General features: G+C 40.5%; 1 protein-coding gene across 1 annotated transcript in view; it reads right to left on the reverse strand.

The window, feature by feature from the left end:
- Nucleotides 1-15735, reverse strand: part of LOC134797709 (ubiquitin conjugation factor E4 B) — a 50494-nt gene that overhangs the window by 23095 nt on the left and 11664 nt on the right. Inside the window, exons 6-7 of the mRNA XM_063770059.1 lie at nt 6081-6327; nt 2104-2277 (exon numbers count right to left, since the gene is read on the reverse strand). Coding sequence (XP_063626129.1) covers nt 2104-2277; nt 6081-6327 — 421 coding nt within the window. The remainder of the gene's footprint in view (nt 1-2103; nt 2278-6080; nt 6328-15735) is intronic.

Raw genomic sequence — 15735 nt, forward strand, 5'->3', positions numbered from 1 at the left:
ACAGTCGCGTCTCGTCGCGCACGTTGGCCCACGAGTCGGGCTGGAAGGCGTACAAGGGGTACACGCGCTCCAGCTTAATGCGGACTGAGTGACTGTAGTACTAAACACATGTTTCCAACATACTTAGTTCATCGAGCCCGTCCTGAGCCTCTTGCGCCGTGAAGTACAGTCGCGTCTCGTCGCGCACGTTGGCCCACGAGTCGGGCTGGAAGGCGTACAAGGGGTACACGCGCTCCAGCTTAATGCGGACTGAGTGACTGTAGTACTAAACACATGTTTCCAACATACTTAGTTCATCGAGCCAGTCCTGAGCCTCTTGCGCCGTGAAGTACAGTCGCGCCTCGTCGCGCACGATGGCCCACGAGTCGGGCTGGAAGGCGTACAAGGGGTACACGCGCTCCAGCTTAATGCGGACTGAGTGACTGTAGTACTAAACACATGTTTCCAACATATTTAGTTCATCGAGCCCGTCCTGAGCCTCTTGCGCCGTGAAGTACAGTCGCGTCTCGTCGCGCACGTTGGCCCACGAGTCGGGCTGGAAGGCGTACAAGGGGTACACGCGCTCCAGCTTAATGCGGACTGAGTGACTGTAGTACTAAACACATGTTTCCAACATACTTAATTCATCGAGCCAGTCCTGAGCCTCTTGCGCCGTGAAGTACAGTCGGGTCTCGTCGCGCACGTTGGCCCACGAGTCGGGCTGGAAGGCGTACAAGGGGTACACGCGCTCCAGCTTAATGCGGACTGAGTGACTGTAGTACTAAACACATGTTTCCAACATACTTAGTTCATCGAGCCAGTCCTGAGCCTCTTGCGCCGTGAAGTACAGTCGCGTCTAGTCGCGCACGTTGGCCCACGAGTCGGGCTGGAAGGCGTACAAGGGGTACACGCGCTCCAGCTTAATGCGGACTGAGTGACTGTAGTACTAAACACATGTTTCCAACATACTTAGTTCATCGAGCCAGTCCTGAGCCTCTTGCGCCGTGAAGTACAGTCGGGTCTCGTCGCGCACGTTGGCCCACGAGTCGGGCTGGAAGGCGTACAAGGGGTACACGCGCTCCAGCTTAATGCGGACTGAGTGACTGTAGTACTAAACACATGTTTCCAACATACTAAGTTCATCGAGCCAGTCCTGAGCCTCTTGCGCCGTGAAGTACAGTCGCGTCTAGTCGCGCACGTTGGCCCACGAGTCGGGCTGGAAGGCGTACAAGGGGTACACGCGCTCCAGCTTAATGCGGACTGAGTGACTGTAGTACTAAACACATGTTTCCAACATACTTAGTTCATCGAGCCAGTCCTGAGCCTCTTGCGCCGTGAAGTACAGTCGCGCCTCGTCGCGCACGTTGGCCCACGAGTCGGGCTGGAAGGCGTACAAGGGGTACACGCGCTCCAGCTTAATGCGGACTAAGTGACTGTAGTACTAAACACATGTTTCCAACATACTTAGTTCATCGAGCCAGTCCTGAGCCTCTTGCGCCGTGAAGTACAGTCGCGTCTAGTCGCGCACGTTGGCCCACGAGTCGGGCTGGAAGGCGTACAAGGGGTACACGCGCTCCAGCTTAATGCGGACTGAGTGACTGTAGTACTAAACACATGTTTCCAACATACTTAGTTCATCGAGCCAGTCCTGAGCCTCTTGCGCCGTGAAGTACAGTCGGGTCTCGTCGCGCACGTTGGCCCACGAGTCGGGCTGGAAGGCGTACAAGGGGTACACGCGCTCCAGCTTAATGCGAACTAAGTGACTGTAGTACTAAACACATGTTTCCAACATACTTAGTTCATCGAGCCAGTCCTGAGCCTCTTGCGCCGTGAAGTACAGTCGCGTCTCGTCGCGCACGTTGGCCCACGAGTCGGGCTGGAAGGCGTACAAGGGGTACACGCGCTCCAGCTTAATGCGGACTGAGTGACTGTAGTACTAAACACATGTTTCCAACATACTTAGTTCATCGAGCCAGTCCTGAGCCTCTTGCGCCGTGAAGTACAGTCGCGCCTCGTCGCGCACGTTGGCCCACGAGTCGGGCTGGAAGGCGTACAAGGGGTACACGCGCTCCAGCTTAATGCGAACTAAGTGACTGTAGTACTAAACACATGTTTCCAACATACTTAGTTCATCGAGCCAGTCCTGAGCCTCTTGCGCCGTGAAGTACAGTCGCGTCTCGTCGCGCACGTTGGCCCACGAGTCGGGCTGGAAGGCGTACAAGGGGTACACTCGCTCTAGCTTAATGCGGACTGAGAGCAGCTGTAGTACTGAGCACACGTTCAGCATGAAACCATCACCTGAAAAGGAGATTTTTAATTAGATAGTTCAAACAGCTACGCTCATAGTAATAACCACTCAGAATCACTCTTGACTATTATTTGAAGAGGTCACAATAAGGTATTTAACTACTAGTCAAATCAGTTTCTTTTTTCGAACTGTCAAAACGATTTTGCTACTATGGAATTTATATGAAACATTAGCATGTGACGTCACAATCAAATTACCTATTACTCTTTATAGTTTTATATTTTTTACGGGTTTTAAAATAGAAATTGTGTCTAAAAATAACTGATGTCTATATATGTTTCTCTATTAATCTTTCGGTGCTTTATTTCATGCATGGTGTAAAATAATTTATTTTAAATACAGTCAAATACCTAATTACTTTTATTTTAAACATAGTATACCTATCAGTAAGTTGGTTACCTAAGATGAATAAAAATTTAATCTTCTGCGAGTTCACCCATTATATTAGTCTGGAAAATGATTTGTCAAAATAAAGTGTATATATTCATGATGGACAGACTGGACAGTCATGAATGAAACATTAGTGATTCAATCGTTAACAAATGATCGCATTCGCATATTTCTTACGAAATCAATTACTTACGAAAAGTGAATAAAACACTATTCATGACGTACGCTTTATCTAAATAATATGGATCATTTATTCTGATAACTTAGATAATAAAATTGGGACACCGTTGAATACTGCGCGAAATATGTACCTAAGTATATATATTGAGATATGTCCCAGAATATTAACATGAATACAAAAAAAATATTATAGCGAAAGCTTTTGTGCGAAACCGCGGAACATGTTATTTCGAGTAAACCGTCTGCGGCACAAATGTTAAATTATCTTATTTGGGGCAAGTGTATATTTACATGTATTGCCTGTATTGCTATATACCTACGTGACGGCGCATTTATAACAAAGGATGAATCAGCACGCAGTTCGACAAAGCGTTCTGTTCGGGAGATCGAGAATTAAAGAGGGTGTCAAGGCGACCGGCGCTATAAAGCGCAAGGTAAAAGCTCGTACGGTACGAATTTCATCGACGCGCGAAACTTTATGGTCCTTTTTATACTCTGTAAAATTAAACATGGGTAAATATGGAACCAAAATGGTGCCAAATTGATGGTAAGGAGTTGCTGAGGACTTGAGGAGTCACTCCTGTCTCGTTTCATGGTGGTCCATTATAAGAACTGAATATGTCCGAAATTGTAGTAAGGCAAATATGGCCAAAATAATGTTAAGTGAAGTATATTTCGTCAAGCAATTTCTCATAAAACGTTAAACCTATTGTATAGCAACTGAACAAATACTTCCAAGAAATTTTAATAATATTCTGGGCCACTTTGTATTACCTATAACGGCACAATGACAATAATATGTACTTATATCTTACAATCTCCTTAAGTTACAGATTGTCATCGAGATAAGGTTGAAACGCGCCTAGGTTTCAAACACGTATGTAAATGGAAACGTAGCATTAGATGCGTCTATCAGCTATAAAACAATTGACGACGCTATTCTCGCAACTTCCTCAAAGAACAAGTAAACATAAATATTTTCACAAAATCTAATGAGTCGATCTGGACGCTGGGAAGTAAATAAATTGGAGCGGTTCCAATACAAAATTGTCTAATAGCAACGGAGGTGAGCGACATTTCGGAGAAACATGCGCGCTATTTTCGCCAGTCATTAAACAGTCTTGTTTTTATTATCCAAACAAGCTCAGGGCGTAGTACTATCGTCGTATATTTAGTTCCTTAATGCACGGGTTAAGTATATGCGCACATAGACGTATAAGGGAACTGCACGTAGTATCTATTACTCAAACTGACCTGTGCGGGTATTTTTATATTGGACGTCCTTGATCTTCGCCTCAAAGGTCAGTGTTGTTGGATAGAAAATGATGAAATGCGCAGTCGAATGTGTTTAGGAAATTATAGTTTATTTTGAAGTTTTCGCAGTATAAACATGTTGCACGTTACATATTTTATTAGTTATTACAAATACTATTAAACACAAGTAAAATAAAACTATTGAAACGGATTATATCGCGTATATTGAATTCATCCCGTTGTTTCGAACCCTTTACAGCGTTCGTCGTCAACGGGTGACTAAGGATGAAGAAACACTACACTTGGGATTTCATGAGTAACTATCGCGGCAACCGAAGAAAATATTATAAACACAAGTAATCGGCAACAAAAATTCTTAGGATAGGTAACATTACCTACCTACATATAAGTGTATTAATTAATTTTCTCAAAAATGGACGGCAAAGTCGACTTTGCCGTTTAAAAAATAGGTTGCGAAGCGCGTAGTTTATGGCCAGTCAAAAATTAAAAAGTTAAAAACATTGCAGTCTCGATTTTGAGACTGCAATGTTGCATACAAATTCCATTATTTGTCGAGTTCCAAACTTTTTAAAAGTTGAAATGGCCATATCAAATGATGGCACAGGCCCATTAAACAGCCAAACAGATGATTAGTACCGCGACTATTTAGCTGTCTCAAATAGGTTGGCGTATTTTCGGCAGAAAAATACACTTCTATTTTTTTAAAAAAAAAATAAAAAGGCGGCAAAGCTAATTTTTTCAATTGTTTCTACTTTTTTCTGTGAATATATATACGTAAGAAAGTTGCTTTTGTAAAATATTTCTATGATTTTTATATTTCTTGCACCATTTTTGAGAAAAGCACTATATATGACTCGGCTGGAAGGCTACTTGCTGGCTTCGGATTCAATTAAACGGACTCCCAAGGTCGTCCGTTTAAAACGAATCCTCAGCCTGCAAGTAGCTACTTCCGAGCCTCGACAATAATGTACTATTATTACTCTGTTAGCAGTGAAAATCGACGGCGATAACGAATTTCCAATACCTATTTACGTCACGTCATAATTGCGTGGACAAAAGAGAACTTTTCCTTCGCAATCATACATCTAATTAATGAACGATATACGCTCAGACGTCATTTCATTAGCACCTGCTCCCAAAAACCGTTACTCAAAAGTCAATGTCGTTCGAGTACACAGGCGTTCTCGTCTGCTCGACTGCCAAGAGCGAAAACACCACTTCGTACGATTGAAATGTTTTGAGATGAACGAAAACAAAAAAGTATCCTATTATAATTACTGCTGCTTACACCTTAAAGTCCATTTCAGAATGAATTAATTTGCTACAAGTGTTCATTTCAAATAATTTCAACGTTAGTATTTTTGAACAGTGAATAATGACACTTCTTAGCAACCGCCGTAAGCTTTGGAGTCAATGCCAGGTGGATAAACTCTTCTGTAATTGACTTTTTACGAATTTTACACATCACACGTTTCCGAGAAGATACAAATTTATTCCTGAACAATGATACTGTTTTTTGTTCAAAGTGGACTCTAAAATAAAAACGTACCTAGGCACATGCCAAAGTCAGTGATTCTATCTCCGCCAAAGCCATTTATAAAATCATGATCATGACATGACAAAATATAAATTCGAGTGAATTCATTGTAAACTTTTTAAGTTACAGTTAGGTATATTTCGTGGCTTATATGTTACGTGTTGTTTTGTCCTTTTATTTTTCCATGAATAAACGCTCTCTATTCTATTCTAAACAACTGAGAACAGTTTCCGAAAGGTGCGTAACTAAAGGAGTTATTAGCAAGGACGAATGCGACAAAGATTTTTCATATATTATTTATCTATGTATATGATAAACAATGAGAGATGAAGACGCGAGAAATAAGTAAACCTTAAACCAATGCAATAAGGTTCAAAGCTGGTTGTATTCTAATTGTATTAAATCACTCACCGGCCAGCGATCTCTCGTCGGTCTGCAACTGCGCTCTCCGCTCATTCCTCTGCAGGAGCGCGGCGAAGTAGTTAAGGAAAGGCTCCCTCGCATCAGGGCACAGCAGGATGTTATGGCAGATGTTGTGAAGCGTGTTCCTGCTAGCTTCCACTTCGAGTTGTAACGCGAACGCTAAGCTGCGGTCGCCTGAGCCCGTTGCGAAGAGACGCTCGGCGAGACGGGGGTTTTCTTCCGCGAATAACGATATCTGAAATAAATGATGTGTTAAGTTAACATAATAGGCATGCTACCACTTGTAGGATATTGTAGGTGGCAATCTTAAAAGTAAAAATATTTTTATAATGTTCGAGCGTCCGTATAATGTTATAGCGTAGCATATCTGTCTTAGCAATAGTCTTTGAAACCGTTTCTTTCTTTCTAGTAAACTTTAAGAGGATTGCAAGTATATGTATGTATATAATAATAATAATAATTTAGTTTCAGTGAACGGTCTAATAGCGAAGAGTCTCGACCAACATCTTGAGAGACTCTCGCTAGGTGGTTGGATCAAGGGTCAGATGCAGAAGGCGGTGATCTTGGACACGGCGCGGATAGTCCGCCGGTTCCTCTCTCTGCAGCCCTGACCACCGGTAGCTTGGGCCTTGCCCCGCTGCTGGCGGTATATGTTTGTGTGTTTATATGTTTTTTTTTTATCGTTTTGTAAGTGTTTTTATATTTTACTTTTATATTCATATTATAAAAACCCTAACTTAAGACGAAAAATAAATAAAGAGAATAATAATAATAATAAATATCCCCCCAAAGGGATCACCTTGTCGTGGTGGGCGGGCTTACGGGTTGGTGATGCTATAGATGTGAGGTTGAAACACCTAGACCACACCCCAATAATAGGGAGATACAAATATATGCGCCAATGTCAACTAGGCTTACCCTTCCCAAACTAAGATTCCAACTATCCTATCCTCTCTTCTTCTTCCCTCCTTTTCTTTTTTATCCTTCCTTTTCCAGATTAAAGATGCAGTTACGATCAAGAAGTTTACGTCCGGGGCCGCTACCCGAAAGCAATCGTCGGGGCGCATCTGGAGCCGTTGCTGGATGCCACAGCATGCGATCCAACGGCGATGCGGAGTTGAGCAGGCGGGCTCCCATCGAACAATTTGTTACAGCCGCAGAAGGGCCGCTGCCCGAGGGCGATCGTCGGGGCGCACCTGGAGCCACTGCTGGGTGCCACAGCATGCGAACCAGTGGCGATGCGGAGCTGAGCAGGCGGGCTCCCATCGAACAATTTGTTACAGCCGCAGAAGTGCCGCTTCCCGAGGGCGATCGTCGGGGCGCACCTGGAGCCGCTGCTGGGTGCCACAGCATGCGAACCAGCGGCGATGCGGAGCTGAGCAGGCGGGCTCCCATCGAAGAATCTACTACAGCCGCAAACCGTGAACGTTTTGCTGTTTCCAGGAAATACAACCTCCGCCCGCGGGGCGGAGATAGCTCCGCGACTTCCGTGACTAATTTTTCAGACGACGACAAATCCCTTTTCTCATCGATACCATCAACGCGACCTTCATACATGTCTAAGAAAACGTCTACTTTATCTTCCGTTAGCACGCACGACGGTGTTGTACAAGATGTCATTCCCGACATTGAGTTTGTACCCACCTCGGAAGCTTCCAAATCGCGCAAACGATGGACGAATGAAATGAATACGTTTATTATGCGCACTTACCTTTATCTTACTGCACTGGACACTGACACGAAAGCGTATCTGGAACCACTTCACATAAAATTTATAGAAAAATTCCCAAATATGACAGTTAGCCGACAAAGAGTAGGTGACCAGAGGAGAGCCATTATCCGAAGTAAGTTGCTACCACAAGAGACGTTGAATCAGATATATGACGAAGTAAAAGCCGAATTAGCTACTATACGCACTAGTATTACCACAACCTACACACGCGCCACTTCTAATAATCAAGAATCACATAGTATGCAAGCTCAAACACGATTAAGATGGACAAACGAACAGAACGAATCGATCATGTTATCATATTACAGAATTACTGAACTTGAAACCAACAGAACTTCGTACCGAAAACCGTTGCACGATGCTTTTATAAACAGTTTCCCTGCTCTTTCACATCTTAGCGAACAACGAATATCTGATCAGCGAAGAGCTATAATAAATAATAAATACATAACTGATACCAGATTGACAGAATTAAAACAACAGATTGCTGAAGAACTATCTATAAATATATACAATTCCGATGACCACATTCCAGATATTGAACAGAGCAATACAACCCAACAGCCCGATCTTGAAACCCAGTTCTTACAAAATATTCAACCAGATAGCCCTGACAATGTTCCAAACAATGATCCCATTTCTGAAAGGAACCTGTTGATAGACGAAACGTTTAAACAAACATTCAAACATTTTACAGATACTGACCCGACTTGTAGACCTTATATTCCAAAACAAAAAACATCAAAAAAGTTGGCAGACATAGTGCAATATCTTAACAATATAACTTTTCCTGAGTACATTAACATAGACACAGACTTTGATACTCTGCAAACAGCAATATACAGTGCAGCATGGACTGCTGCTAAAGTGAACGGGGCAAAAATATCACTGGAACCCACAGACAGCTCCCGATCTCGCTCTGTAAATAAAGACAAAAGACCGCACTGGCAAAGACGATTAGAAAGACGACTACAAGATTTACGAACTAAAATAGGTAGAGTAACACATTTCATTGCAGGGACCAGAAGTATAAACCTAGAAAAACAAGTAAATGACATCATTGACCAATATAAAATTCATTCTGTACACGAAGAACCAAACACACAGCTTACACACACACTAGACACATTAAAACAAAAACTGGCACTCATATCAGGACGCTTAAACAGATATAAAGTATGTACGCTAAGAAAACAACAGAATAACCAATTTCAAACCAATGAGAAGCTATTTTATAGAAATGTAAGACAGGCCACTACAAATACGACAGACAATAATAACCCTAATATAGTAAGTAACTTGCCGGACTCACACGACTTGCAAAACTTTTGGGCAGGAATTTGGGAGAACCCAATTGATCACAACACTGATGCCGAGTGGATTAAGACTGAAATTGTTAGAAATGACACTAATACAACAGAAATGGCTTACCAGCACATTCCGATCGACACATTTAAGAAAGTTCTTAGTAATTCACATAATTGGAAAGCACCTGGATCAGACAACATACATAGTTATTGGTACAAAAAATTTACAAACGTCCATCCCTTCTTACACAGCTACTTAAATAAATTTACTGACGACCCTAGTACAATACCACTGTACTTGACTTCAGGAACTACGTTTATGATACCGAAAGACCAAAACGACCTTGCCAATCCAGCTAAATACAGACCAATAACATGCTTGCAAACCCTCTATAAGATTTTGACAGCCTGCATCTCTAATTTAATATACAGACATATTAATGACAATAACATCCTGGCTGAACAACAGAAAGGGTGCCGTAAGTTCAGTCAGGGCTGCAAGGAACAATTAACTATAGATTCTGTAATCCTGAAACATGTAACCAAAACTAAGACCGACTTATACTCGATGTATATAGACTACAAAAAAGCTTACGACTCCGTTCCTCACTCCTGGCTCTTACAAGTATTGGAGATATATAAAATACATCCGAAAATCATTAACGTTTTAAAGACTACCATGACCACCTGGACAACCCGACTTAGGCTTACTACTCCCACCACTGTAATAGAGACTGACCCAATTAAAATACAGAGAGGTATATTTCAGGGTGATTCCCTGAGCCCCCTATGGTTTTGCTTGGCATTAAACCCGCTTTCTAATACCTTAAATTCAACAACAGCAGGATACCAGTTACATTATACAGACACGGACAGACGTACTGAGAACATAAACCACTTATTATACATGGACGACATTAAACTTTACGCTAAAAACGAAACCGACCTATATCAACTGACTGACTTGACAGAACAATTTAGCAATGACATTAAAATGGAATTCGGGATAGACAAATGTAAAATAAACTCTGTTAAAGCTGGACAGATTTACCGACACGACTACAGATTAAGAACCGGTGAAATTATTGATTCGCTTAACGAGCAAGAGACATATAAATATTTAGGATACAACCAATCACGCCAAATACAGCACGGAGACATCAAACAAAAACTAAGGCAACAATTCCGACACAGACTAAATATAATCTTAAAATCACAACTTTATGCCCGAAATACTATAAAAGCTATTAAGACGAAACGGGAGCTGAGCTAAAAGTCAATTTTGAGATTTCAAGCTGAATATACCCGTCGCTCTGACGGGGCGTGAGAGACTGTATTTGTGTGTGTAATGCACGCACACAGATGCGTACGCTTGCACCCGCGCGCGCCTCATTGCCGACAATTTGCAATGTTATTTTTCGTGCGTTACTGCCACGAGGCGTTCACTTATTACTTACTGTGTTGCGATTGAATTTTTTGACCCGGCTTACGTTTACGGAACTCGATAATCTTTCTACTACTGTGACTTGGCTTTGTTTACTAGACTTTGCTGATCAGCTTATTGTTTTGGACTCCGTGAGTTGTGGTTACCTATTGGACCGCACGCAATTCATCTACCTTTATTCAAGTAATTAAGCGTAATTAGCCGAAACCTTTATAAGAGTGTAATTCATAAGAAGTACATAAGATATAATTTATGTACTGGTTTGCTGTTAGCTTTTAATTGTATCACTTTACATATATGTTACTCAAATAACTAACACGGTTACACTGTTGTAAGAACATTATTTTTCAGGTAGGCCTTATTATACCTACTATAGGCCTTATTACCTCCTAGTACCTTAGTAGTACTAGTACTACTACGGAAATTGATTCAAAGACTCAAGACTGACTTAAGTGGCAGTAGGGTGTAGGGTTTTTTCTAGGCTTAATGAGTTCGCTGAAGCTTATTTTTTATACTTAGCGCACAGAACCACTAGTTTAACAGTATCAGCTCTAACCACATGTCACCATTTTGTCCTTTACGTAACAAACTCAGGGGCCCAGAATATCCGATGTACCTATCAAATCAAGGTTCTGTACCAAATAAGGCCCGGTTATTATAGTTCGTTATTTTTTAGCATTAGAAAGAAGGTAAACAATCATGACGTGTCTTTTTATTAATAATTATTGAAAAACGCTTTCAAAAATTAGTTTATATTACTTATGAAAGCAAAAGAATATAAAAAAGTATATGATTAATACATACATACATACATACATACAATCACGCCTATTTCCCGGAGGGGTAGGCAGAGACCACGGATTTCCACTTGCTACGATCCTGACATACCACTTTCGCTTCCTTCATATTCATAACATTCCTCATACACGCTCGCCGGTTTAGGGTGCTCTTGCTCATTAATATGATTAATATGATTTATAATTCTAACATATTTGCTATGACTTATTTTTCAATGGTAATTTTTAATAAGACATGTCAAAATCTGTTACCTTAATGCAAAAACTAGGGTTCCGTACATAAGTCCGACTCACGCTTGACTGCACATTTCTAATAGGTTTCCCTGTCTTTATAATGTAAAATGATATAATTTACTAACCTACTCGTTTAATTTCAGGTAGGTTGAATAAGAAACCAAGTAACCATGGGGAGGAGCAGTATTTACTAACATTTTCTTTTTGGGTCTTCAGAGTGTATCGTTTCCTTTTTTTTGCACATATTACACTTAAATATATGTTCTCTGTGTAAACCCTTACGTCTTTCAATGACAAAGGCAAGATCAGCAAATGTACAATTTGTATGATCGTGCCTGATATTTGAGATCACAGAAAATAAATATTTTAAATCCACTATTCTGCGACCTTCTAAAATTTTGTTTTATCATGATTCATGATCAAAAAGCTCGGATTCAATGGTCATATCAAACGTCGATTATGCAGTTGATGATGAGCTTGCATTTTCTACCATTGGTGCTGCAAATGCATCAACCGGTGGCGATAAACTTTGCCCTCTTGTAAAACAAATTACTATTGTGATTGTGTCCAGCAAAAGGCCAAAATTCGGTTTACTTTCCTGTTTAAAATATTACTAATTTATTCATATTTCAGATTAGGTACATAGGTAACTGTCTGAATGTTACAATGCCAGCTGGCAAATTCTATCACATTTGTTTGTTTGGTAGTCATGGTAACATTCACTTACATTGATATCCTTATTAAGATCTGTATCTTATTATCCTTGATATGGCCTTAAAATATTGCCACCGTTGCCCTTTAAAAAAATACTGTTTAAATAATTGGCTACTCAAACAATGCTTCTATAGTATAAATAATGACTACAAAAAAAAGGGGTAGTATTGTATATAATGCACGAAATAAGGCCCGATTCTTAAGCGGGTTTAAATTTTGAGGCCATGTCCGCTAATACTATAGACAAAATATCAAGTTTAATAAACACAAAAAAAAAACATTGATGGGCCTTATTTTATAATTTAGGCCTTACTTTGTAATTTAAAGTAGAGTTAGGCCAAGAAAAATCTATAGCGATTTTGATAGAACACGCAGTGCAAGTATTATTTCAAACGTCGCTTCTATGAAATTATGACATATAAATAACACTTGCACTGCGTGTGCTATCAAAATTGCTGTAGACTTTTCTTGGTCTGACTCTAAAATATTCTTTATTACACCACAAACATAAAAACAAATTAAAAAAAAACCGGCGAAGTGCAAGTCGGACTCGCACACGAAGGGTTCCGTACCATTATTTATAAAAACGGTCACCCATCCAAGTACTGACCCCGCCCGACGTTGCTTAACTTCGGTCAAAAATCACGTTTGTTGTATGGGAGGCCCCACTAAATTTTTTATTTTATCCTGTTTTTAGTATTTGTTGTTATAGCGGCAACAGAAATAAATCATGTGTGAAAATTTCAACTGTCTAGCTATCACGGTTCGTGAGATACAGCCTGGTGACAGACGGACGGACGGACAGCGGAATCTTAGTAATAGGGTCCCGTGTTTTACCCTTTGGGTACGGAACCCTAAAACCGATTTACAATGTAGATAAAGGTAGCAACAGGCGGTCTTATCGCTGTTAGTTCTTATTCTTCGTTTGTTTAGCATTAGAGTGAAGGTGACGTGTCTTTTTTAAGCATGCAATCGTATAATTATTTAGCTTTTTTTGTAATAGTTATGTACTTAGTGGTTAATATTAGTATTTACTATTTTTTTTTTCAATAATGCTTAAAAACGAAGTATAGACATGACAACCAAATATTAACGCCATTGTAGGGCAGGATATACAGAACATGAATCATTAGTACTGTCACGCTCCGTGATTGTTGAGCCATTTAGGGTTCTAGCTAAATTGGACATTCCATAGAGCACGAGTAAGTATGGAACAACCAATTCAGCTAGGACCCTAAATTGCTCGACAATTACGAAGCGTGCCTGTAGGTACCTAAAAATTTTGTTAACCCATTTTAACCATGCAATAAAATATTTTTGATTTTGATTTCTAATTTGAAATATTAGAATCAAAAAGTTCATAATAGATTGTATATCATAACTACAAAAATGTGTTCCCTACTCTCAACCCAAAACCCCTTGTATCTTAGGATCTAGATATTTTCACACAAGACGGTTTATCGATAACTTCTAACATCACTAGATTATCGACATTAAATGTCGACTATTGCCCATCACTTTTCTGGCTGTGTACGTATTTAGAAACTTGACTCCGCCCCTAAAATTAGTGCGATAGGGACAACTGCAGCTGAGGCGAAAAATCCTGCGTAAAAATGACAAAAATCGAGGTTTCGTAGTCCTCTTTTTCCTCCCCCAAAACTTAACCAATCGTAACCAAATTTGGAAATCTAAATGATTATGAAATTATCTGTGTCGGACCGTTTTGCTTTTTTGGCTAATTGATATTAGTTTTGAATACCACGCCTCTCATTGCGGCATTGTCTATTAGGCCATTTTGGCCGTTTTTGAAGGGCTCTAGCGCCTTAAAAAACAAAAATATCAAAAAAAGCAAAACGGTCCGACACAGATATTGACAATATTAATCTGTGTTGAAAAAATCATTGCTCTAGCTTCAAAAACCACGGAGGAAAACGAGGACTACGTTTGTATGGAGGAATGACCACTCCTGTTGGCTCTTAACACTTTTGCCATACCTGTTCTCACTTATTCTTTCGGTGTGATAAATTGGACCAAATCTGACCTTAAAGCACTGCAACGCACAATTAACACGACAATGACTAGATTCCGTAAACACCACCCAAGATCTTGTATACAGAGACTGACACTACCAAGGAAAGAAGGGGGGAGAGGCGTCATTGACATAACAAACCTGCATAACAGACAAATCACAACTTTGAGACAGTATTTTTTCACCAAATCCGAGAGTTCCACACTACACAAAGTAACAGCATCCAATGACCGCAAACTCACACCATTAAATCTGCAAGATATGACAACACAAAAAAATGAAAACCTGACAGATGACAAAGCTAAACACGCCGAGTGGGCTAGGAAGTCTCTCCACGGTAGACATCATCAAGACTTATGCCAACCTAATGTCGACAAAGAGGCGTCGAACGCGTGGCTAAGTCGAGGTGAGCTCTTCCCGGAGACTGAAGGCTTCATGCTGGCGATACAGGATCAGGTAATTGAGACCAGAAACTACCAACGACACATTACAAAAACCTTAGCCATTGACACATGTAGAAAATGCAATAGCTGCCCCGAAACCATTCAACATATTACAGGTGCATGTAAAACAATAGCCCAGACAGACTACAAACATAGACATGACCAAGTTGCGAACATTATCCATCAGAAACTTGCTTTCCAACAACACTTTGTAACTGACATAGAGCCGTATTATAAATACAAGCCTGAAAGTGTGCTAGAAAACCCTACAGCCAAACTATATTTCGATCGAACCATCCTAACTGACCGAACCACCCACCACAACCGACCTGACATCACACTAATAGATAAAACTTGCAAAACAGGATACCTTATAGACATAGCCGTTCCTAACACACACAATTTACAGAGTACCATAGCCGAAAAACTTACCAAATACATAGAACTGAAAGATGAAATAACCCGTATATGGCATCTCCAAAAAGTAATTATAGTACCTATAGTTTTATCCAGTACAGGCGTAATACCTACACAGCTGCATCAATCCTTAAAGACCTTAAAGTTACCACCCAAAACATTCCACCTACTTCAAAAAGCCGTTATTCTTAATACATGCCGAATAGTGAGAAAATTCCTACAAACTGACCATGAAGCCCCTGCTGTCACGAGACGAACCGCACAAGCCATCACTCATGCAACTTTAAACCCTATAGAACCAGTTACCACAAACATAGAAACGCACACCACTCCCAGACACATGATTGCTCAACCTGATTCACATTCAACGAATGAAAATGTAAGAATACTTACCTGACATGCACTTGGCCTAGGCCCGTGCATAGCAGTATTACACCGGTGAAAGCCGAGAAAAAAAAGAGAATTTAAAATAATAATAAATACGATTAGGGGACATCTTACACAGATCAAACCTAGCCCCAAACTA

This window comes from Cydia splendana, chromosome 15 (genome assembly GCF_910591565.1).
Source record: "Cydia splendana chromosome 15, ilCydSple1.2, whole genome shotgun sequence".
Lineage (NCBI taxonomy): Eukaryota > Metazoa > Arthropoda > Insecta > Lepidoptera > Tortricidae > Cydia > Cydia splendana.